Source organism: Borostomias antarcticus, assembly GCF_949987555.1.
Source record: "Borostomias antarcticus genome assembly, chromosome: 13".
Taxonomy (NCBI): domain Eukaryota; kingdom Metazoa; phylum Chordata; class Actinopteri; order Stomiiformes; family Stomiidae; genus Borostomias; species Borostomias antarcticus.
This window is the reverse complement of record NC_140246.1, coordinates 10,172,798-10,199,233: the sequence shown is the minus strand read 5'-3', so window position 1 is coordinate 10,199,233 and position 26,436 is coordinate 10,172,798. Positions and strand designations below refer to the sequence as shown.

At 46.0% G+C, this 26,436-nt stretch overlaps 1 protein-coding gene across 1 annotated transcript in view; it reads left to right on the top strand.

Moving 5' to 3' along the window:
• Positions 1–26,436, top strand: part of chchd3a (coiled-coil-helix-coiled-coil-helix domain containing 3a) — a 73,212-nt gene that overhangs the window by 9,612 nt on the left and 37,164 nt on the right. Inside the window, exons 4-5 of the mRNA XM_084447601.1 lie at positions 9,387–9,480; positions 20,871–21,051. Of these exons, the coding sequence (XP_084303727.1) occupies positions 9,387–9,480; positions 20,871–21,051 (275 nt within the window). The remainder of the gene's footprint in view (positions 1–9,386; positions 9,481–20,870; positions 21,052–26,436) is intronic.

Here is a 26,436-nt window from a genome sequence, read left to right as displayed (position 1 = left end):
AATGAAATGAAATGAAAATTGCCAAAAGAATCAACAAAAACTGGTGAATAACAAGTCAAGTGCACACACATTCAACCCGAAACCCCTAAGCCAGTCTCCCCCTATCCCCCCATCTTGCATACCTCTCCCCAACTGAGAAGCTGCTTGACTATCTAACAGCATAGTGGCATCTAACCTACAGTAAACTACCACAAAATGCCATACCGATGAGTCTGAACCTCATCAAAAACTGCCATATAATATAAACGGTTAACATCCCTCCACCAATATTCTCCTCTCCACTCTTTGGAGATGACCATAGCCTAAGAGAAAATATAATGCGTCGTCGCTGCCCAGGGGGCATCCTCACTAGATGCCTGAACCAGCTCAGCTGGGTCCTTTCGACACAAAGGAGCAGCAGCTCTACTCCGAGTCTCTCACAGATGACTGAACTTCTCACCTGATCTCTAAGGGAGACACCAGCCACTCTCCTGAGAAACAAGCGCCGCTTGTATCCTTGATCTCGTTCTTTCGGTCATGACCCATCCTTCATGACCATAGGTGAGAGTAGGAATGAAGATAGACCAGTAGATCGAGAGCTTTGCCTTTTGGCTCAGCTCTCTTTTCATCACAACAGTGCAGTAAAGCGATTGCAGAACCGCTCCTGCTGCTCCGATTCTCCGGCCAAACTCCTGCTCCATAGTCCCCTCACTCGTGAACAAGACCCCCAGATACTTGAACTCCTTCACTTGGGGTAAGGACTAATTCCCTACTCGGAGTGGACAATCCACCAGTTTCCTGCTGAGAACCATGGCCTCAGATTTGGAGGTGCTGATTTTCATCCCAGCTGCTTTGCACTCGGCTGCGAACTGATCCAGAGAGTGCTGGAGGTCACAGGCCGATGATGCCATCAGGACCACATCAACTGCAAAAAGCAGCGACGCGATCCCCAGCTCACCGAACTGCAAATCCGCCCCTCCACGGCTACGCCTTGATATCCTGTCCATGAAAATCACAAACAAGACTGGTGACAAAGCGCAGCCCTGATGGAGGCCAACCCCTACCGGAAATGAATCCGACTTACTGCTGAGGACTCAGACACAGCTTTCGCTATAATATTATAATATAATGACCGGAATTTCTCCTGTTTGTCCGGGACTTTGAAATGTTCCTGTAGACCGGCACCAATTTTTGACTAGAAAGAAACCCTGCAATTTATTGATTGCTGTCGGGATGTAATGCGAATTGCAAAACATATAACAAAAAGTGCTTCTGAGACAAACCGCCTACTGCACCTTTAACCTTCACTCATTCTATCATCCTGACAGATTTGCTTAAAGAAATGGGCCCATAGAACCAGTGATGGCCTGACTTACCATTTTGTCGCAGTGAGGTGAAGTTAACATTGAGAAAATAAATGGTTTCAACAGCAGTGCCAGTATTTCTGACTGAGGCACGCTGGTCTCACTGGTCGAGACTCACGCACAACATCCTGACTAAGAGTCAACTCAAAACATCGATCCTGGCTGCGCAATCTTCAAATCTGGCTCGGTGAAGGGCGACAATCTGGTTAACAGTTTCCAAGGTCCACGCAAGGGCACAATCTTAAAAAGGGCGGATTGATTATGTGTGCTCACGGGCAAGTGGTGGGTATCGAGTTAAACTCTCTCTGCGGCTCTGCCTCTCTCTAAATCATTGTGTGTGCGTGCGTGCGTGTGTGTGTGCTGATTAGACTCCGGTCAAGGTTGAGCCTCCTACACCTTCTCCAAAGCCCTATAAATATTCATATGCCAGCGCCCACACACTGTGTCCTAATAGCCTGCTTAAAGATGACTGCTACTGTGACAGACGTAGAGACAAGTGAGAGAGACGGGAGAGGAACGGAGAGAGAGCAACATGCCATTCCTCACCGAAACGACTTGCCTCCATCCGTTTATTCTAACAGGTGCGATTGAATTAGGCCCACCGGCAGATAGGCGAGTAGAAACCAGACCAGCCGGGGCCGCAGTCCGCCTCCGGGCGCTTTCATCCCGAGGGTGAGGGCGGGAAAGGTGAGGAAGACTTGGTGGCTGGACCGGCGGCGAGCGTGAGGAAGTGGTAATGTTACAGATTACACCCTCGGCGTGGGTCCCAGGGTTAATGAAACTTGTGATGAGAAACGCAATTTGCCTCCCGTCTATTATCTACCCAGCCACGAGCGCTAGCCATCCTGTCCACCCCTCCCAGGCGGAGGAAAAAAAAAAATTCAAAGAAGATGAGTTTTTAATCTCTTTAACATTTACACGTCCTAGTCGGGGATTGGCGCGGGTGTGGTCATTCTGGAATTGTCTTTGACCTGACTAGGTCCTTGAAGACCCCCAGACGGAGTTTGTCATATAGGACTGCTTCTTCGGCTGACACCCCCTCAGCAACTAATTAAAGCAGTTTAAGCTAAATGAATGCTAATCAAGGATAGAGGTCCGTGTCGGTGCTACAGGTTGTCATCCAGAGTGGTTTTAAAGTGGGATCAATGGGAAATTAAGAAGGAATTTCCCATGTACGGAATGGAAGATTCACTCCTTTATTTGCATATTTCTCTTCGACAGTTATAGCCTATATGTGACTGGAATCCATCTTAGCCAATGGTTGTTGCTCGTCACTGCATTGTTTATCATGCTGAGGTGACGCAATCCTTTCAGGTAGCCCAACACCTGGTTTTAACCCAACCCTGCCTAAACTTGAACGTTGTCTCCCCTCACTCTCTTTCTGCACCCCCACCATCTCCTTAATGCTCTGAGTCTCTATCTGTTACCACACAGACCTACAGGCCTACAGGCCTAGTGTCATGTGCTCAGAAGGGAGGGAGAGAGGGAGAGAGAGAGGGAGAGACTGATGGCCACAGATGCAGGAGATGAAGGGACTACAGAACAGGGGGGAAAAAGAAAGAAATGCATTGCGAGAGAGCGATGAGATGAGGGATGGAGAGGTAAAAAGATGGAGGGATGCAGTTAAATGAGATTCACCCCATCTCAATCAGGCCGGACCTCCACACAGACTACCTGTGGAGATCTCTCTCTGCTATCAGAGCTTGTATCATTAATTCACGCATGGAAGCATCTCATCCCAGCATCCATAACCCCCCCTCGGCCAAGCTGGTTGATTAATGTGGTATCGGCATGGGCATCGGCACGGTAACAAGCAGCTGTCTTTGGCCTTGAAGGGTGCATACCTCATCTGCGCTCTCAGCATGTTACTTACTTAATGGTGTGGTGACCTCGAGATCTGTGTTGACTTCAAGATCTGAAAAGAGGAGTAGGGAGATGTCAGTGTGATTCCTAGCTTGGTCTCATTAACAAGCTACGGATTTAGGCTGCATCCACACTAATACGTTTTTGTTTGAAAATGAATAACTTTTGCTATGTTTACGCCTAGTGTCCACACTGCTTATCTGCTTATCAGTCACATGTCCTTCCCTGATTCGTCAAGCCCCAATCACGTGATCCTTTGGAAGAAAACAAATGACATCAGCCTTGACTAGCAGTGGTTAATTTAACATGGATAACGTATTACAGGTTTTGCTGACTTTATTGTCTATGCTAGCAGCTGCTGTGCATTTAAAAATTCTGCATTTTATAATGTTACTACTGCCTACACGTGCAGGAGATGAGCTATTATTTGAGTGATTTGCGACAATTCCAATGTCCAACAGCGTTATCAGCCCTTGAGAACTAGTGCCTTTTTTTAATCAATGAAGTTATAGGTACTTTCTGCAACTAAGCAACCAATCACAGAGTAGACAATCTGCTTCCTGTGTACGCCGGCACGCGCATGCCCAATGTACTTGAATGGTCATGTGATATGTGTTTTCATCCGTGTTAATATTGACAGATTATTTCTGAAACGGTGCTAAAATGCTTGTGTGGACGGAGATCGTTTTCGCTGTTTAAAATGAAAATGTATTATAATGTAAATGTATGCTTAGCATTCCAATGAACCACAGTCTAATTCTTTTAAAGGACAGGTTTGGAATTTAGCATTATAAGCCATGTTATAAGGTTATTTACGATCATATACAACGGCCGATATCAAAGTTTGATCAAATGCTGCACTCTTGATATAGCCCGTTGCCGTTAACACACTCAATGGATCCATAGGTGCATAGACAAAATCCCTCAAAATAAACTCACCACACCATACACTCAAAGACAGAAAACTTACCTAGTGATCACTGGTGTCTGTTGATGCTCTGGCAAAAAAATCGCCACAAAGTATGCTTCCAATTGGGTTTTATTGATCATATTATATCCATTGATTTGTATTGACAACAAAGCCAGAGATGTTTAGATTCATTAGCGTCCCATATTTGTTTTGATCAACAAACACTTCTACCTATCACTATCAATGAAATACCAGCTGCAAAGTAATTCTAGGCTTCTCGACTTGTTGTGTAGACCTGTGATCCGGATGCGGCTCTTCTTCTACGATAGCCTCTAAACTCAGTCAAGACCTCCCAAAGTCCAAGCGGAAGTTTACAAATGTATGTACTGCGAGTGAAAATAGTTTTTTGCTTAATGAAAAATAAAACCCGATTGGAAGCATACTTTGTCTTTCTTTTTTTTTAATCAGAACATCAATGGACACCAGCTCACATCCCGTTTAAAACTCTGGTACTAGCCTGCAGTGCAACAGACAGCAGCAAAATGGGGGCCTAGCTGAAATGGTAAATGGACTGCACTTACTGTATATAGCGCTTTTCCACCTTAGCGGCACTCAAAGCGCTTTACAATGGCTTCTCATTCACCCATTCACACACACATTCACACACCAATGGTGGTAGCTGCCATGCAAGGTGCTAACCTGCTCATTGGGAGCAATTTGGGGTTAGGTGTCTTGCTCAAGGACACTTCGACATGTGGACAGTCGGAGCAGGGATTCGAACCACTGATCCTTCAATCATTGAACGACCCGCTCTGCCAACTGAGCTACAGCCACCTGAAATAATGAGTCTGACCTCTAGGTGTTTCAGTTTCAGTTTCGTTTATTTGATTGAGGGACAAAATACATTAATAAACACTTAATGTAAATGCACCCGATTTTAGCCAAAAGGCTAGTTTCCGTCGGCAGTCCCCCTGCCAGGAATTAAAAGGCCTACTTGCAATGGTAAAATTGGTGCACAGTGGTTAAAATCAATACAGTACACAACATTCAGGGACAGTACACCATGAATCACATGGGGCAGCACGAACAGTATACAACATTCAGAGACTACACATTACACATTACACAGTACATAATTTCACAACACAATACATAACACACAACATTCAGAGGCGCTAATGGTCACAGCTTTGATTGTGGAGAAGCCAGTGTTTCTTGAAGGTGTGGTATGAGGTAGAGTCTCTTATGTGTTGTGGGACTGTGTTCCACTCGTGTGCAGTAGTGTATGAAAAAACAGATTGACCAAACAGACTTTTTCTAAATGGGATTTGGCAGTCACCTCTTGATACCCCTCTTGTCGAACCCATGGTGGATGAACGGAAACTAACTATGCTGGTGAGTGGAGGAGGGGCCGAACCGTGACGGATCTTGTACATGAGACAACAGTTCATAAATTTGACAAGATTTTCCCAACTTAAGAGATTGTGTTTTTTAAGTATACTGCAGTGGTGGAATCTTCTGGGTTTCTTATTGAGAATTTTGATAGCTTGTTTATATAAGGATATGACGGGGCTTAGAGTTGTGGCATTTGCATTTGACCAGGTAGGTAGACAGTAACCGATGTTGGACAGGATGAGAGAAAAGAAGTACATTCTTGCCGCTTCTGTAGACATATGGTTTCTGAGATGACGGAAGTTGGCCAGGGTGAAACGCGACCTAAGTCTAAGTTTAGACTCCGTTCTCTGCACTGGCTCCCTGTAGCAGCTCGCATCCCACTTAATCAAATCAAACTTTATTTGTATCGCGCATTTCATACACAGAGGCAACACAATGAGAGCAATGGGTGGGCGGACATAGGTCGCACCCCTACATATTCCAGAGGGAAGCAAAAAGACAGTTCCACCCAGGGGCCAGAAAAGTGAGCCTTAAAAATTCCTCCCTGACCTCTCTCAACGAGACGATCGAGTGTCCACTCTTCAGTGTATGAGAGGGAGAGACACTAGGGAGGAGGACAGGGTTAGTGGCTGTACCGGACTTCCACAACAGACACAGGGGTATCTATCGGACTCAGGGTGGTCTGAGGGTAACAGTGGGGCATCCACTGGACCTGGTTAGAAGGCACTAGGGAGAGGGGAGGCAGAAAAGGGTTAGTAGCACGCAGAGCCATAAAAGCAACACAGATATTAAAACAGAACGTGCCAGTTGCAGGGTAACCAGCATCTGTATACACATCTAAATATACACACAGTGCATAACAGGATATAGACCAATGTACAGTATACAGAGGATTCACAAGCAGGCTGGAGGCTGCCTTTCTGGGTCTCTAGGTCCTGTCTTTTCAGCGTTTTAAACTCTGGTACTAGCCCACAGTGCAATGAAAGGAGCTCCCTCCGACCTCCAGGCCATGCTCAAGCCTTACATCCCCTCCCGACCACTACGCTCTGCCCCTTCACTCAGAGGCCCCCGCGGTCACGGCTCTTCTCTGTCCTTCAAGGTTCAAGTTCAAGGCTTTTTATTGTCATGTGTATTATAAAATACAATGAAATGCACTGTGCCCGGCACTCTGACATCAAGACATAATTTAAGACATAAGACAGTAAGATATTACAACAATATGACAGGAGACGTTTACAAAATAAGACATTAAAGGACAATGCTCGTTTTTGACAACCTGGACCTTATTTACGACATATTATTAGACGTTTGACTCACCGAGATCACTTTGGTGTAGTTCGGAGGCATGTAGAAGAAATTTAAAATCCAGCGCGAGCCAGTATATCCATGTAATGGCGGTGGTCGGGGCACTTGGAATGCAGTTTCTAAAAATCTATTTTCTGCCGCGAAACGGTTGTTTTCATCAATCTGTCTTGATGAATCGCTAGTTGTGCTTACATAGAGCATAGGCCTGTTTTGGTTTTTCACATGCCTCTGTAATATGATCTTTAGAAACGTCTTTAGACACGAAATAGCTTCCTCACTTGCTCCAGCACGCATGCGCACAGCGTGCTGGAGCAACGATTGCGCTCTGTGCTGGAGCAAGTGAGGAAGCTATTTCGTTTCGAAAGACTTTTCTAAAGATCATGGCATGTGAAAACCACAACAGGCCTATGCTCTATGTAAGCACAACTAGCGATTCATCAAGACAGATTGATGAAAACAACCGTTTCGCGGCAGAAAATAGATTTTTAGAAACTGCATTCCAAGTGCCCCGACCACCGCCATTACATGGATATACTGGCTCGCGCTGGATTTTAAATTTCTTCTACATGCCTCCGAACTACACCAAAGTGATCTTGGTGAGTCAAACGTCTTATAATATGTCGTAAATAAGGTCCAGGTTGTCAAAAACGAGCATTGTCCTTTAAGACATTGTAGACATTCCGAAATGCAACAAAAGACATTAAGACATTACAAAGAGGCATTAAAGTGCATACTGTAGAGCAAAAGTAGGAGCATCAGTGATTCATCAGCCTAACTGCCTGTGGAAAAAAACTGTTACTGAGACGGGTGGTATGTGACTTGATGCTCCGGTAACGTTTTTTGGATGGAAGGAGAGAGAACAGTGCATGGGCAGGGTGACTGGAGTCCCTACTGATGGTACAGGCTTTCCTCTTACAGCGAGTGTTGTAGATGTCATGGAGTTTAGGCAGATCGGTGCCAATGATCCTAGCTGCTGTCTTTACAACCCTCTGTAGTTTCCTACAGTCCTGGGAGGTCATGTTCCCATACCACACCGTGATGCAGAACGTGAGAATGCTCTCAATGGTGCGCCGGTAGAAATTTGTGAGCGCTTTGGTGCTTAAACCAAACTTTTTAAGACGCCTCAAGGAAGTACAATCTCTGTTGTGCTTTCTTGAGGGTGCACTTGGTTTTCAGGGACCATGTGAGGTTCTGGCCCCGCAGCGGTGGAATGAACTGCCCACTGATGTCACGACGGCAGAGTCGCTGCTCCTCTCGCCGCAGGCTCAAACTCACCTTTTCAAGAAGTACTACCAGGATCCCCCCTCTTAAGCACCTAATGTATTTATATTTGGCTACATGTTCTCTTGCACTTTGGCTTTACTAGATTATACTCTTAGTCGCTTGTTTAGAAAGGAGATGTGCTTGTGAGTTCTATTATTATTATTATTATTATTATGAATTGCATTTATATAGCGCCCTTCATGATACCCAGAGCGCTTTACAGAGTCCAGTATTCATTCAGACACATTCATACCAGTGACTGGCGAGTAGTTGTACACTAACTACCTACGTTAAATGCAATTATGTAAGTCGCTTTGATAAAAGCACCTGCTAAATGACTGTAATGTAAGTCTAAGTTTTGACGTTGAGTGTTTATGCATACACATCTTTTCACTAGCATACTGTGACCACATTCACCAGGTAATATTAGGCTTTCACAGTAGGGATGATCCCATTTCTCTAATGCAGTAGAGGGAACTAATCTGTAGAGCATATGCATGCATGCGCGCACACACACCCTCTCCTATGCATGGCACTTCTGCCTTCAGTGCACGTCTTGGCCTCTTGACTGCCCGGGTTCTTCTTTCATGGTTAATTACCTGCCAGGATAGACCCACGGTCAAACGCGTATGACACCGGTGACAGGAATAGAAGGAGATGGGCAAGGTAAAGCTATAAATTGTGTGTGTGTGGGGTGGGGGGTTGTATTAAGTGAGTGTGACAATGTAAACTGTTTGTGATGTGCGTGTGTGCGTGGGTGGGTGGTGGTTGTGGTGGGTGGGTTGGGGGGGGGGGGGGGGGGGTTGATGTGTCTGTCTGTCTGTGGGCAGAGTGCTGTGTCTGTGTGAGATGAGTTTTTTTTAAGCTACCGCAGGTGGTTGTTGGTGCGTGGCGGACATAGCCAGCGCTCCCCTCTGGTCTCTCCATGGCTCATAAGGCCAGGCAGCCTGAGGGCCCGGAGAGGCCTGTCCCACCTCACTACCTTCACAGCAAGCGGACACACACTCACACACACACACGCACACATACTCACACACACGCACGCACGCACACACTCACACGCACACACTCACTCACACGCACACATACGCACACACACACATTCGACACAAACACCATTATATTTTATAGCTCACAGCAAGCTGAAACGCGTGACAAATTGAAACGTGACTCTTTCAGCTTAGCGTATACACGCGCACACGCGCACACAGACACACACACACACACACACACACACACACACACACTACACATCTCTGGAATACTGGCTTCTCCCTGACCCCTCTCTCCCTCTCTCTCCCCTCTAGTTGATGAAGAGGAGCTGAGGAGGAAGATCACTGCGGAGCTGCAGAAGGGCTTGGAGCAGGAGAGAGCAAAGGCTGATCAGGAGCTGCAGGCGTGGTGAGTCATTTTGCAACCGAGTTTGTCAATTTGTCTGAGGTAGACTTGGCTTACTCATTATCTGCTGCCTGCTCTTTGCAGTCTACGGGGTCCGCTGGCAAAGTCAATTAATTAAATAGTATATATGGGTCAGAGACGTGACGTGTAAATTTGGTGTCCTGAGGCCATCAATTTAACATATAAAGATGAATATGTATACATCTAGTAAGTAAGTAAGTAAAACTTTATTTGTATAGCGCTCTTCACAGCACGGATGCACAGTGTGCTGCATAGGGATTAAAAAGGCAGATTAAAAACAATATAAGAAAGCAAAGTGCAATGACATACAAAGTGCGATGCAATACAAAGTGCATTTCAGCATATAATATTAAATCACTCAAGTCTTACCCTTCTTTTGACCCAGAAATATGTGTTTTAAATGAAGTATTAAATGAAGGGAGCTATTGAACTCTCCCAGTAAAACATTTAATGATGAAAGTGATTAAAATATAGAAATTCATCCTAAAAACACAAATGAACACCCATGGCATAACTGTGAGTTTGCAACAATATATAGAAAAATGAGCGACACTGTATCTAAAAAATATTTGAAAACTTTAATAACTTTTGTCCCGACTTTTGCACTTCATCAATGTTATTCATCAATGTCATTCAGTATAACAAGGTAAAAAGCTATTTTAAAGTAATCATGTAACAGTGTTTGGTATCTCAAAGAAGAACCATTGAAGACCCTCTATTAATGTCATGAGGTGAGAAAATCTTTCTGAAATAATTGATTTCACCTTTTCACCTTCTACAGTAGTAACCTTTGGAACAAAAAATACATGTCATTCAGTACAACACAAAAAGCATACTTTTAATGTTAATATTGTATAAAAAGCCATATTAAATATGAAAGGTAAGAATAATCTTTATAGGTCAAGGTCATTACTTTATATAGGTGGCCAAGGAACTGCCTGGTAAATATGTTTATGTAGGAAATCCGTCATTCAGTATCACGCTTCAGTCCTTCAGCACAACAAGAGTTTCATGTTGCACCTCAATGTCACCCATTATGCTGAATGACATTTTGATTCACTGCCTTTGCTATGACACTCAAAATTGAGCTCAGGTGCATCCTGTTTCCACTCATCATCCTTAAGATGTTTATACAACTTGAATGGAGTCCACCTGTGTTAAAGGGCAATGCTCGTTTTTGACAACCTGGACCTTATTTACGACATATTATAAGAAGTTTGACTCACCGAGTCACTTTTGTGTAGTTCGGAGGCCTGTAGAAGAAATTTACGATCGGATTGTTGGTGCCGAGAATATTGTCGTCGTCATTCGTCAGCAACAATCCGATCGTAGCGCAGAGAATGTGAGCCGGAGAATAGCCAGTCTGCGCGCTGGCCTGTGCGCATGCGTGCTGGAGCAAGTGGGGAAAGGCGTGTAAAGATCATATTACAGAGGCTAAAGACCCCGTATTTGAAAACCACAACAATGCCTCGCGTTGAGGAATCTCAACTGTCGATTCATCCAATCTGATTGATGAAAACAACCGTTTAGCGGCCGAAAATAGATTTTGAGAAACTGCATTCTCGTTACCCCGATCACCGTCATTACATGGATATACTGGCTCGCGCTGGATTTTAAATTTCTTCTACAGGCCTCCGAACTACACAAAAGTGATCTCGGTGAGTCAAACTTCTTATAATATGTCGTAAATAAGGTCCAGGTTGTCAAAAACGAGCATTGCCCTTTAAATTCAGTTGATTGGACATGATTTGGAAAGGCACACACCTGACGATCTAAGGTTCCACAGTTCACAGTGCATGTCAGAGCAGAAACCAAGCCATGAAGTCAAAGGAATTGTCTGTAGACCTCCGAAACAGGATTGTATCGAGGCACAGATCTGGGAAAGGGTATTAACGTTTTTCTGCAGCATTGAAAGTCCAGAAGAGCACAGTGGTCTCCATAATTCGTAAATGGAAGAAATTTGGAAATATCAGTACTTCTCCTATAGCTGGCCGACTGGCCAAACTGAGTAATCGGGGGAGAAGGGCCTTGTTCAGGGAGGTGACCAAGAACCCGATGGTCACTCTGACAGAGCTCCAGTGTTCCTCTGTGGAGATAAGAGAACGTTTCAGAAGGACAACCATCTTTGTAGTACTCCACCAGTCAGGCCTTTATGGTAGAGTGGCCAGACGGAAGCTTCTCCTCAGTTTGCCAAAAGGCACTTAAAGGACTCTCAGACCATGAGAAACAAGATTCTCTGGTCTGATGAAACAGATTTTGAACTCTTTGGCCTGAATGCCAAGTGTCACATCTGGAGGAAACCAGGTACCGCGCATAACTTGGCTAATACCATCCATCCAACAATACCATGAAGAATGGTGGTGGCAGCATCATACTGTGGGGATGTTTTTCAGCAGCAGGATCTAGGAGACTAGTCAGGATAGAGGGAAAGATGAACGGAGTAAAGTACAGACAGATTGTAGTTGATAAACCTGCTCCAGAGCTCTGAGGACCTCAGACTGGGGCGAAGGTTTACCTTCCAACAGGACAACGACCCTAAGCACACAGCCAAGACAACAAAGGAGTGGCTTTGGGACAAGTCTGTGAATGTCCTTGAATGGCCCAGCTAGAGCCCAGACTTGGAACCCGATTGAACATCTTTGCAAAGACCTTAAAATAGCTGTGCAGCGACGCTCCCCATCTAACCTGACAGAGCTTGAGAGGATCTGCAGAGAAGAATGGGAGAAATACCCCAGATACAGGTGTGCCAAGCTTTTAGTATCATACCCAAGAAGACTTGAGGCTGTAATCGCTGCCAAATGTGTCTCAACAAAGTACCGAGGATCTAAATATGTTTTGTTTAAAAAAATTAAAAAAACATTTGCAAAGATGTGAAACTTTTTTACACTTTGTCATTATGGGGTATTGTAGATTTTTGAGGAAAAAAATAATTTAATCAATTTTGGCTATAATTAAGGCTATAACAACAAAATGTGGAAAAAGTGAAGGGGTGTGAGTACCTTTTGAGTGCACTATACAATACTAACCGTGACACACGTTTGGTAGAACCCCAACTGTTTCCTTAATCTACCTTCCAGCTAGTCTAAACAGTTTCCTGAAGCGTCTACCCCCCACAGTGCATGAAAGAGTAAAATAGACAGTTGCACCAGTCTATTCATTAGGCTTTGTAAAATAGGTGATTTAGCCCTGGTTTACAATTTCCTGATTTCCAAAAGATTCAGGAAATAAGTGGCCATTTTCTAGTCATTAATAGTCAAAAAGGTCAGTCTAATCTCTTCCTACCCCATCAGGTGTTCAATCTCCCTCTCTTCCGAAACACATCAGCGTTGTCTTTCCCTCCCTCCCTTCTTCCCTTCTTCCCTCCCTTCTTATTCTGTTCTGGATAAATTAATCATGCCTGAGAGAGGGTGCCATTGTGAGGTAATTTCTTTGGCGCTGAGTAGGTGATCCATTAGCCATCCTTGATGAGGAGGAATCAGGCTTCCAATGCAGCCACATCTTCCTCACTATCTCTCTCTCTCTCCTCCTCATTTGACCCTCTCCTCTACCACAATGGAGCAGGTGTGCGTGCCATAATGTCTGATAAACACATCATTCCCCCCTAATTGGTCTGGATGAGCTCCAGGAGACTGCGGTGAATGAACACGGCTATTAGCCGCTAAACCTAGCCCCGCACAGTATATGAGAAATGACCTGTAGGGGTGCTGGCTTCATGCTAGCTATGAGGTCAAATTGTGTGTGTGTGTCGGGGTGGGGTTGGGGGGATGGTGTTGGTTTCTCAAAAAAGCCAAAACACTGGGTTAATTATTGATTTTTCTCATCGTCAATTAATGTAGCCAAGTTGTGTATGGATGGTGTTGACCTCCTTTTCAAAGGAAGTGGGCGCTAAGTGTAGCAGTCCAAATTGCAGGCCGCAATCATGCAATATGATTGGTGTGATTCTCCAGACTGTTTAGAGGACGGCGTGAAATGGCTTCTGATCCTTTTGGCATGTCCTTGACTTTTTCATTCATGTTTTGTGTAAGCAGTCATCAGCAGAGTATAGCCTACTTCAACGCAGTATGTGTTTTGTGTGCAAACAAACAGGGTGTGTGTGTGTGTGTGTGTGTTCGTGTTCCCCCTCCTAAGGGAAGAGCAAGCTGTAAAACGGCAAACAGCTTTGTTGATCCAGCTGGCCACTCAGGCCGTGCCTGTAAAGGCCTCACCACCAACCTGGACAAATTACTATTGATAAAGAAATTTTCTGTCAACCATAAAAAAAACTGTAGAATGTGCATCTTCCCGCGTTTATACTTTATGTGACTCTGTGGCCGCAGACACAGGGCTGGGTGTATAAGTGCCTGTCGCATCTCCTTGGCAACGCTATTAAGGGGAAGTAGCGGCTTTATTGACCATGATGCTTTGCTTGGACGGACAGAATCAATATTTCCTTTAATGTTGTCTTCCCCCGCTAAGTTCTCTCTGCCGTTTTTTTTTAATGATGTTTGTGTTTTCAATTGCCTCCAGGAGGTCCTCTGCCTATTGGGCTTTTAGAGGAAAGAAGACGCCACGTGGCGTTTTACTGCCCTGTTACTGACCACACTAGCGTACACGTATCAAAATGGCCCATAAAGAGGAGAATGGAGAACGGCAGCAGCGTGGTGAGGAGCGAAAGCCAGGCTCTCAGAAAAGTGTCAGACCTGGGTTTTTATGACCTGGGTTTTTATGTGCTGGAAGCTGTTATGGGCAGAGAGTCTTGTCGTTGGTACCTTTTTCTTCTTCTTCCCCTTGCGTCAACTTTTTGCCGGGATCGCCCCCCTCTCTGTGCCATTTCTCGTCTGGGACGGCACATCTGGGTACAGGCTTAATATGAATGGGTTCTCCCCCCTCCTTTTCATCATTGAGTTTACTGTTCACTATTTATTGGGGGAGGGGGGAAAGCCCATGCGCTATCTTTTAATTGAAATAGATGAGGCGCAGAGGGCCTTCTTTCCCGCTGTCGCCGTCAAAGGTAATTGAATTGCAATGGCATTTCTCGTCTCCCGTGTGTCAGGGAAAATAGCCAGACGTATTAGTTATTGCAGGTGTTGGGTTGGTGTATGGCCCGGGATGGGATAGAGCTGTCATTACTGAGACCGCATTGTTTTAGACTGCTGGAATTGAAGTGTGAGAGAGGACTGAGAGGAGTCTTGTGTGGAAAGAAAATGAAGAATTGGAAAGAATTCTCGAAACCCCAGAGTCAGGCCCGTAGTGGGCCGCTGTGTATCACTTCATTTTCTTTCCATGTCCATCCTCTACTCTTTCATTTCAGCCCTCTCCTCTCATGCGCTCTTTGTTTCCTCTTTGTTTTCCTTTTTTTTGTTTACCCTCCTTCCAGTGAGCATGTGTGTGTGTGAGCATGCGTGTGTGTGCTTTCTGCAGGGCTGGGCAGTACTGTAAATAAATGTTGCTTCATGAACTTGAGAGATCAGTGCTGAAGGTGCTTCCTCTCAGAACCCATAACTCGACATCACAGAACCATGGAGCAGTGATTCCCATAGATAGAACCTGGACCGCACACACTAGGTCTAGGCCTAGTATCAGGATGTGAATGGGTGTTTGTGTGTGTGTGCGTGCGTGCGTGCGTGCGTGCGTGCGTGTGTGTGTGTGTGTGTGTGAAGGGCTCATTTGCGTGCAGTGCTGAGTCGTTTGTAGCAGGCAGGGCTGCAGGGAGCAGATTTGGCCCCGTCTCTCCTCTTCTAGGCATCAGAGCAGAACCACTGCAGAAGGAAGAGAGAGGGAGAGAGATGTTGCTCTGTCCTACACATCTCTCTTTCTCTCTCTCTCTCTCTCTCTCTCTTTCTCTGTTATTCTCTCTTTCTCCCGTACTCTCTCTCTCTTTATCTCCCTCTGTCTTTTTCAGTTACCTTTCACTCCTTGCTCAGACACACATGCACTCAAACACACACACACACACACACACACACACATACACGTCTTTCGCCTGCCTTGTCAGCACTCCCTGTGTTTATGGCCGTTAGCATGTGGTGTTGGCCCCTGAGCACTGTGGGAGAAGAAAGCATCTCAGACAGGGAGGCCCACTCTTCAGGTCCGCTCTGACACTAGAGGGCCCAGCGTGTGTGTGTGTGTGTGTGTGTGTGTGTGTGCACGTGTGTGCGTGTGACATTGTACAACAGTTAATGTTTCTCCCCCTGTGGTGTTAGGCACCTTCTCATATTTTTTTATTGAAATTCTTTATTAGGATAACCCCTTGATGTACCATCTCGTTTTCGAGATGGTCCTAAACAACAATAGTTACAACACAACAGATAAACATTAACACCATTGACGCCTGACAAAAAACAGACTAACAACAAAGCAGACATGAAAAATGCTGAAATGACATGCATGCATGCATGCATGCATGCATACAAACATACATACATTAAGGGCATGTACAATAGGTCAAAAGATAGGAAGACAGGGCAGTTGAGAGATGATATAGATTGAATATTTACAGGTCGATAATTCCTGTCAGAGGGAGCTTTGGACATAAAGGCTTTCTTAGTGGTTCTGCAAGAACAGAAAAAAAGTATGGAGCTGTATGGAGTGTCTCAATTAATAGAATGATTGACGAGAATGGCAACTGTTTTAAATAGTAATTGAAGTGTATACATTTGAAAGTAAACTGTAGCCAATGTTGCTGTCTTCTTATAGCCAGAGAGGGACAGTTAAGAGTTTCATACATCACACAGTTTTGTGTTATAAAGGGACAGCCAAGGACAAATCTACAGTCTATTATACATTACATTGAGAGGAAGAAGTTTTAGTTTTGGAGGCACCGTGATAAACATCATCAGCATAATCTAATATTGTTAAAATGAGTTGCAGCACAAGCTTCTTTCTAACAGTATATGAAACTGTTTTTTCACTTTTTTTTTACAACATATTTTATGTGATATTTTAAATAAAGTTGAGTCAAGCCATACTCCCAGGTATTTGGTGTTTTCTGCTCTTTGCAGTGGGGTACCGTCCAGACAGGTAGTGAGACATGAATGGACTTTGCACTTGGATTTAATATTTTGACAAGTACCGAAAATACTAGTGTGTGATTTGTTTATATTGAGTAGTAATTTGTTAGTTCCGAGCCAAGGTTATAATAGTTTCGCTTTTTTCATGTTTCTATTTTTAGATTGTTTTTACATTTTGTTTTCAGTTTAGCTTTAATCAGTTTTTAGGTGTTTGTGTGTAGGTGTGTATGTGTGTGTAGGTGTTTGTGTGTAGGTGTGTGTGTGTGTGTGTGTGTGTAGGTGTTTAGGTGTGTATGTGTGTGTAGGTGTTTGTGTGTAGGTGTGTATGTGTGTGTAGGTGTTTGTGTGTGTGGGGTGTGTGCAACAGGACATTTTAGTACGATTGCGGTGTTGGGCGTTGTCTCCCATCTTATCCTGTTTGGTTCCTGGCTGTGGCGTGTTATCAAGGCGTGTAGCAGGATAACGCAATGATGCCGTTGACCTTCTCTCTGCTCCGTGGTCTTCTGTCCAATAACTAGCCTGCCGTTTCATTTTGCGTCAGACTCAAGAAGAATATTTTCTATATTTTTATTTTCGCTTTCTCTCACTCTCTGTCCACATTTTCCAGTTGACATTGATGATGCAGTCTTATCACATACACACAGCCCAGATCACATGCTTGTTTGTTTCCTTCCTCCTTCAGCCGAGTCCCACAGTGAGGTAACTGAGGTACACACACACACACACACATACACACGCACGCACGCACACACACGTTCTTCACAGTACTATTAGAGGGAGCTGCAGCACCAGCCCCCTCAGGGCACACTGGAGATCATTTCACACTTGATACGTTTCCTTATGTTTTCCCTTTCTCTTGGGGTATCTTGTGTGATGCTTTGTGTCGGGTTGTGTGTGTGCGTGTGTGCGTGTGCGCGTGTGCGCGTGTGTTCATTCCATCCATTTTGCAAACGATTGTCCAAATGTTCCAATCATCTGTGGGACAAGGGGACAGTAAGCAATCAGAAGAGATCTGGGCTGAGTTTTTCCAGAGGCTACGTTCACCGTAAGCTACGGCGTTCATCGTAGCGCTACGATGCCTCTGGGAAACGCAGCCCTGAGTGATAGCTTGATGTGATATACATTTTTTTCGTCGAGCAACAAGAATGAAAAGCGTTGTCCCACAGGTGACCTGGACCTTAATCCTTATCTTTTATTATTATTATTATTAATTTGGAAGCTGAAGCAGACAGAAGAGGGCAGCACTGTCAGGGAAAGCTATACGCTCCTCTTAGCCAGAATGGGAGTTTGTATGTGTGTGTATGTGTGCGCCTGTTGGAGAGAGAGAACGTTGCAAGGGGGAGATCCGCCCAATCCCATTTAGAATTCCTCCCCAGCGTTCTCCAACATTATTCAGCCATCAATAATGCAGGGGGCTTCTAAACGGCTTTGTTCAGAGGCGTTTGGGTGTAGAACCGGGCCGCGCTGTGCGAGCCCGTCAGGTCCCATCTCACTCACTGCTCACAGGGAAGACCCCCGAAGACCGTCTCGCTGACAGGTGGACGAGCACATGCATTAATGAGCCAGTTAATGGCTCAGGGTTTAGGAGGGCGAGGACGTACATTTTCAAAGTTGCTATATATTGTACTTTGGGGGGGGGGGGATAAGCCTAGAGTGAAAGTGTTACTTGCGTTTGCAATGACCTTAACACCGCGTTAACCTTCATGTCGTTTCCGACCCTAAGGTACTGCCTTAATGAGGGCCGTTATGTGCACGCACATGCATGCATGCGCACACACAAACATACACACACACACACACACGTACTGTATACACACACACTGTATTATTTTCATCTTAACCTTCACATACAATATTTACTTATTGCTACCTCACAGTTCACATTTATTTTCCCAGAGTGCCAAAAGGTAAGATCAGCATATTCAATTTTGTTCTCAAAAGAGCATAGTCTATTGCGTTTGGGATCCCTCACAAGAGAGCACTAGAATATGGAGAGCACGAGAACACACTCCTCTCCAAAAGGATGACACCTCAATACCCCTCTCCCCCACTTTCTCTCTATTTTCAAGAGTCAATCAACTGAGCCATCAAAACACAGCCCTCGCAGCCATCATATTCTCTTCTCTGCCAAGTATCTCTCTTTCTCTCTCTCTCTCTCTCTCTCTGTCTGTCCTCCCTTCCCTCTCTATCCTCTCTTGCAAAGCTTCAAGCTAAAGAAAAATGTGTCCAATATCCCCAAGACGGTCAATAATGATCAGAAGGCACTGGGATGCCTGATAGCATCCTGTTAGCGCCAGTAGTCCTGCTTGGGTGGGTACTTGTAGGGGTAGCATCAAAAGACAGTTTTGCTAGCCTGTCCTTTTTTTTCCAAGAAGGAACCTCCATTCATTTCCATTGTTGCGGTCTGGGCTTCTGGTCCTTAGTCAATGTTTTCCCACTTTAATGGCTTCACCGTTGGCCAGCTGCAACCGTTGCGTCTGAGAAGGCGTGGGGATGCATTAGTGGTTGAGGCGTGGAGTCTTGGAGGCGGGTGCGACAAGTGGAGGTACAGTAAGAGGCAATTAAGATGCACTCACAGTGAGGTGTGTGTGTGTCTGTCTGTCTGTTTTTTTTCTGGGTCTCTGTCTCTCTCTCTTTTGGTACTTCACCTTCCCAGGTCCAAACAATGACACGTTGTCATAGCGTGACGTAGGAGAATTTATCAAGGAACGCTGTTCTGTTACAGTCTTAGAACACAGCTGTGAGTCTTCCCCTCAGTCACGGTCAGTAGCAGCATCAGTACCATGCTGGCACTAGAAGCTAGACTTCTGCAGCCTTGTCAACAACTCCTTCTTCTGGCAGAGGACCCCCACCTTGGCTGTAACTGCTGTGTGGTGCGTATTAGAGGAAGAGGAGGAGGAAGATGTCGGTTCTCGGGGACGACGTCTCTCCACTTCACCAATCAGGACCGCCCGGCCGCTCAGCGCGTTGCTAGGCAACTATGAAAACCCAGTGACAGGATTCAAAGTCGTCAAAATGGTTTCTCTCTGAAGAGGTGGGGAGTATCGTGTTTCGGGCTCAACATTTTTTATATATAAACATACCCTTTTGATATATATATATATATCACAATATCTAATGTTTGTCGTTCCAACTTCCAAGTCAGGGTGAGAGATTAGCATGAGAGTTATCGTCAGACTTCTGTCATGTCTTGTTGAGAAAGCACGTTCAGAAGTCTAATGTGAAACTACCAGACCGTTCACTTTGTCATTAAGTATTCATTTTTATGATGGCCATGTCTTTAAATATCTGGGTGTATGGATCGATCCGGAACTCTCCTTTAGGCCCCATATTGATTTTGTTGTAAAAAAAAATAAATTGCAGTCCGAGCACACTACTGTATATCATTCAATAAATTGTTTCACTTTTCATGTAATAACAATAATTGTTTCTCTGTTAGTACTACCAATACAATACGTTTGTCATACTACAGTATGCAGATATTGTTTATCTGAACACCTCTGAATCTCATCTGCGTCCTGTAAAAGTCATATACTGTATAATAGTCTGTGTAGATTTGTTTTGAGGTGTCCGAGCGTACCGTACCCACCATTGCTTTTTGTACAAATAGCTTAACTGGTTAGTACTCACTTAAACATGCCCTCTTTTTTGGTTCCCAAAATGTTTAAAGAATTTGGGCGCTGGGCCCCATCTGACTGGTCTGCCTAACTGTCTCTGATCCACCTTTGTACTACACATTTTGATCACATCACTACTTGCTCATCTTAAAACAACTTGTTCTTGTTTCTGATCGATCAGTGTTAAACATTTTTTATTAAGAGTTTGTGGGGTGTGGGTTGGTTGGGGGTTGTGAGTGTATGGGTGCCATATTTATACAGTATGTGTACCTGTACCTTTTTTGGTTTGTTGTTTGTTAATGTATTTTTTAGGACACCCCTTGAAAACTAGATTAATCTCAAGGGATTTATCCTTCAATGAAGTTCAATATAATACACATTGTCAACACTTCAGAGTGTTTAAGGTTGTGCTTGCATCATTGGTGTCACTGCGCCGCTCGCCAGTATAGCTTCCACCCTCTCTTGCCCATGCTGGGTTCGATCTCGGGTCGTCTGACTCACTAACACACATGGCCACCTCTCACAAACACCTCTTCAGCCAGCTACGCCACCGAAAAGCTAGCGATGTGATAGCACGGGTGGGCAGTATTTTTACTGAGTTCAACCAATTCGGCTACACTTTTGTGACTTGTTAGTGCATAGTTTGTGTCTGTGGGGCTCTGCTCTTGGTAAGCTTCTCCCGATGTGTGTGTGTGTGTGTCTGCGTGCGCGTTTGTGTGTGTGCGTGCGCGTGTGTGTGTGCGCGTGTGTCCATCTCTCTCTCCAGGCTGGAGGAGGAGAAGGGCCAGATGCAGGCCCTTGTCCAGGCGGAGGCCCAGGCCCAGGTACCAGACCAGGTGTCCCGTATCCTGGCGGGGGAGAGGGCCGGCGCTCAGGACAGCATCCAGCAGGCCGTCCTCAGGGAGAGGCTGACCACCGAGGACCAGAGGCTCCGCGCACAGCTCTATGTGAGTTAACACTCTCTCTCTCTCTCTCTCTCTCTCTCGCTCTCTCTCGCTCTCTCTCGCGCTCTCTCTCTCGCTCTCTCCCTCTCTCTCTCACTCTCTCTCTCTCTCTCTCTCCTCTCTCTCTCTCTCTCTCTCTCTCTCTCTCCTCTCTCTCTCTCTCTCCTCTCTCTCTCTCTCTCTCTCTCTCTCTCTTGCTCTCGCTCTCTCTCTCTCTCTCTCTCTCTCTCTCTCGGCCCAGAGCTGGTGACCACCACTGTCCTTTCATTTACAGTACAGTCATTTAGCAGACGCTTTTATCCATTTCATCCTTTTATCCACCAAACGACTTACAATAATTGCATTTAACGTGACGCAATGTAAGTGACCACCGCTGGCCTTTTGCCCCTGTCGGGAGTGACCACTCGACTATTCCCGCAAATACTCTGAGACAGCTGATCTCACGGTCCTCTGTAACTCTCACAGCTCATCTCTGAGTCCTCTGTAACTGTCGAAGCTTTGCTGAGCTTCCTAGAACAACACGTCATCCCTACCATGTTGAGGGACTCATTTTAAGATTTCATTCGGACGTTTTCCCCGACCGGCACGCCTAAACCTTCCCTTAGGTGTTCGACCATGGATCTCCAGACAATATTCCAATTTTCTCCGGACCTCCCTAGCTGTGCCCGGCTTCAGCACTTTGGCCTGTAGTGTGCTACTTTCTAATAGCTTTCTCTTTGATATAATGAAACAGTGATTTTAATGGTGTGCTGAGGCACTGTACACAAGAGCTCCAGCCTGTGAGCATGTCTGTAGATGCCCCAGGAGAGAGGGGGCGCTGTGCTGCTCTGGGACGAGGGCTGTATGGACTGTTGTTGATGGTGCTTAGTGGTTATTATTGTAAAGTTAACTCTGCCCTCTCTATTTAGTTAACTGTGGGGGGTATTTCCAGATACACAAACGCGCGCACACACACACACACACATTCACACATCCATGTATATATATATATATTTTTATATATATATATATATATATATATATATATATATATATATATATATATATACGCACACACACACACATACACACACAGTAATCGACAGGGTTGTGACTGGACCGGTGACAAATGTCCGTGGTGTGAGTGTGTGAGCATTGCCCTGAGCAGTAATCCATAAGGCCGTCTGGACTGTGTCCCCTAGCGCTCGCTCACTCAAGCGCGCATGCACACACGCACACACACACACATACACACACCCACACACACACACCCACACACACACAACCCTCTGACCCTGCTCTCCTATCAGCCGGTACTCACTGTGGCTCCCAGACCTTCGGAATGAGCTGTCACCACAGCGACACGGAGCAAAGGAGCGCTGGTGGTCTGTGGTATTAAACACCGCACACACATACTCACACACACACACACACACACACACACACACACACACACACGCGCGCTGCACCGGGCTATCAGAGTCATTGACCGTTTAAAATTTTTATCACCTCTGTGAATGGCCCCTGAGCATTTTTGCTTTGTTGAGCAGAATGAATGGTAGGTAAACACCGCGCACACACACACACACACACACACACACACACACACACACACACACACACACACCACACACACACAATTCACTCTCCTGCATCTCCCCGCCCTCTTATCCTGTCAAGTTTAAGGAAGACATCCTCATTCCAGCGAGGTGAGACTTTTTGTGCCCTAAATTGCCCTTGTTAACATTGCCGGGCAATCATCCACGTCCGTCATCACTCGCGCCCACCACCTTGGAAAGCGGCCGACTATTTGGAGAATGAGGTAGAAATAAACACGTTTTCCCCGTGGTGCGGCTGCAGTTGTTTACAAACCTACGCTATTGATTATATAGCTCATTTCACACGCTCGCGGTTGTAATAGAAAAATGAATCATTTTGGGAGAGATGCGCGATTCACCCCGCGGGACCCGTGCAGCAAGGATCCCTCACTCGGAACGCCAATCCGATCGAAGCAGAAGAGGGAGGGAGGGAGAGAGAGAGAGAGAGGGAAGGAAGGCGGAGAGAGGGAGAGGCGATGGCGTCGCTTTATTGGGTACTCCAGCATCTGTAAGGAGATCTGTTTTGATCTCTGTTGTCTTTCTGTGTGTTCGTGTGTGTGGGTGTGTGTGTGTAGCCGTATGTGCGCACACACTTTCCCCACACACTCATTCTCTTTTTCTGTCACACACCAACCTCTCTTATCTCACACATTTTTGTGCCTGCATAGACACATCACACACACAGACACACACACGCACGCACTGCAGCAGCTCCGGAGGAGAGCTCTTTCTTCTTTGTGCAGGCAGTGTGTAGAAGAGTGTGTGTGTGTGTGTGTGTGTGTGTGTGTGTGTGTGTGTGTGTGTGTGTGTGTGTGTGTGTGTGCGTGTATGTGTGCGTGTGCGTGTGTGTGTGTGTGTGCGTGTGTGTGTGTGTGTGTGTATGTATGTGTGTGTGTGTGTGCGTGCGTGTGCACGTCTCCCCGTTTGAGAATTCTCTTGGAGTGCTGTAGTTCAATAGAATCCGAGGGGTCATCAGCAAGTCCTTTGGCGTGTGGTACTGGTGTAATAGTCAGGGCTGTTAGGCCCTTTCATAAAGCCCCTGTTCCTTTCAACTAGAAATGGACTTTTCTCTGTTAAAAGTCCAGCCCAGTTGCTCCATCCCGATCCTCCCCATTGTAATTCCTTGGTGTTAACCCGCGATGGCAGTCAGTATCCTTCCCGACATGTTCGGATCCGTCTTTGAAGTAACAGTCATGTTTTTTAGTTTTTTTCTCTCTTTTCTTTGGAAGGCAAGTTTCATTACTGAGACATGCTCATCATGACCTCTAGCCCCCAAAATGGATATTCAAAAGCAATACATGATCATATAGGCCTTTTCCATAATGGGCTTGGGACATTTGCACACGGTGCATCTGATGTCTTTTTTTTTTATGAGCCCTTAACTGCATATAATGAACCACCTCAACATGGGTCAGTCGGTTTATTACTTTTACATTACAAAAAACACAGTGGAAAACACATTGGAAAGTGTAATGAGTTCAGATTGTGTGGAAAGCCGGCTGCCGGCAGCACAGGAAGCGCACACACACCTGGTGGATGGACCCTTCACAGACCATTAGGAAAGTGCTCTGTTTTCCGGCGCCCCGCAGGCTACTGGTCAGCAGCTTCCCCGTTACCACGGGCGCGCTCTCTGGCCACTGATCAGCCCTGTACCTTGATCCTGATGCACTTCCTGCACATGCGGAGCTAGTGTGAGTTCCCCACCCGGGCCCCGTCCTCGGCGGTTAACCTAGCTTCGCTCTTTCTGGATCCTGTCAACCTGTTGCGCCGTCTCCCGCCATTGACAGTAACGGACAGTTTCCCCGGGAAGGGAACACCGTGTAAACGTCTCCTAAGAACCCTTTTAGTGTTGTGGTCGGAGGACTAGCGAGGGGGAAGGAGATGGAGGGAGAGGAGGAGGCGGTACCGCGCGCCCGTCTAGCGCTGGTAGTTGTTGTTGCGTCCCCCCGCCGACCCCTGTATCCAGCAGCATATTGATTTACGCCCTCATCAAACTGCGGGTCACGTCTGGGCTGAGGGACCCTATACACCGGCCCCGTACATCACACCACAACGGGAGAGGGGGCGACGCTCCCTAATGCCGCGCCGCACCGTCCTGTAATGGCCACGCGGCCAGGGCCCTTAACCACACCTATTACCCAGGCCCTTCCTGGACAATCGACCCCGGCGCTAGATGCAATTTGTGAGGTAAAGGGCTCTCCCGGTGTAGCTCGGTATTACTGCCCGCGAGCCTTTGGTAGTCGTACCTGATTAACGGCTGAAATTGGGGATTAGGCTACGGCTGGGAAAATGCATTTGTTGACGACGGCCGCAGTCTAAGCATGTCTGTATGGTCTGCTTCATTTGGAGCCTGTCCACAGTAGCTTTTGACAGTCCAATGTCATTGTTCAGTATTCTGTTTAGGGGGTGTGCTGTGCTTACCGTGGTCAGCCACCTACAGGTACACCTGTATTTCCATCCACAAACACTCTTTCATTACTCCATCTCCCACTACAACATTTTGCCTCCTTAGTTGTGTGTGTGCGTGCGTGCGTGCGTGTGCGTGTGTGTCTTCCCCTCAGGTGTAGCCCAGTGCCAGTCAGTCTTTTACCCTGACAGCTTGACTGGCGGTAGCAGTAATTGAAACTTCACAGTGTTGTCCCGTCGTTCTCTCACAAGGTGGTTCCTCTGGCTAGGGAACATGTTCCGTGTGAAAGCTCACATGTGTTCTGCCACTCGGGGAGGGGGGGTTGATCAAAGAGAAACACTGCTGGAATAGAAGGAGGTAGATTTTGCCTTAGTACGGTACAAAGGGATTTCTCCTTAGTTGATAGACCAAAAACCTCGAACATGCAGCCTCTGAGACTGCTAGTGTCATTGCAGCTAAATGATGACATAGCAGAGTGATTAAAATGGCATGCTCCATAATTCTTGCTTTTCCACAGTGGAGGAGTCGGGATATCAATCACATCCTAAATGAATGTTTTAGTTCCTAAGCATACCACAGACTAATTTAAGATGAACAGTATTCTTTCCTCACTAGGATGTTTTGAGAGATTTTCTTGATGAGGCGATCCTGTTTGACAGATGGCATGGTCAAGGCTTCGTCGCCAAGAAGGTAGCGATGGACTCATTTACACACACATTATTTTTTAATTGCCTTACCATTCCAATTGGTGTTTACATGCAGGCCTGGCTATTTCCCTCAGAGGCGCAAGGCTTCAGGCAAGACTAGCACTGAAAACCACGATTTGTGTAATGGCAGTTATAGGATTGAATGCATGTTCTCTACCTAAGAATACGTTCATTTACCAAAAACGACTTTGACAGATGACAGACGAGACAAACAAGCCTGCTGAATCACTCTCACTACCCATCATCTCATCCAGCGTCTGTCTGCGCTTTAATGAAGTCATAAGACTCACACATCCCTTTTTTTTCCCCCCTTCTCCTTTGGCTTCTCGATGACTCGCGCCTCGCGGAGCCAACCTCTCAGAACAGACAATCAATCACAAGCCACATCATTTCATCCAGACGCGGCCGGGGCCCAGACCCTGAGGCAGACGTTTCAATCAAACCCAGAGTCATCAATCTTGCAGGGGGTTCTCTCGCCCCAGCGGTGGCCCGGCCGGGTCGACCGGCGTTCACCGCGTCCAACGGCGCAGGCAGCGATTTGTCGAAGGGACCATCGCAGAAGCCCTCGGAATACGTGCTTGAGAAAGTGTAAAAACCAACAGCGATTTCTCGCCTCTACAAACGCTGACGGCGGAGGCGAGCAGACGTCGCCAGCTGTCAGCCATGCAGCTTTTTTAATTTGACAGTGAGCAAGCGC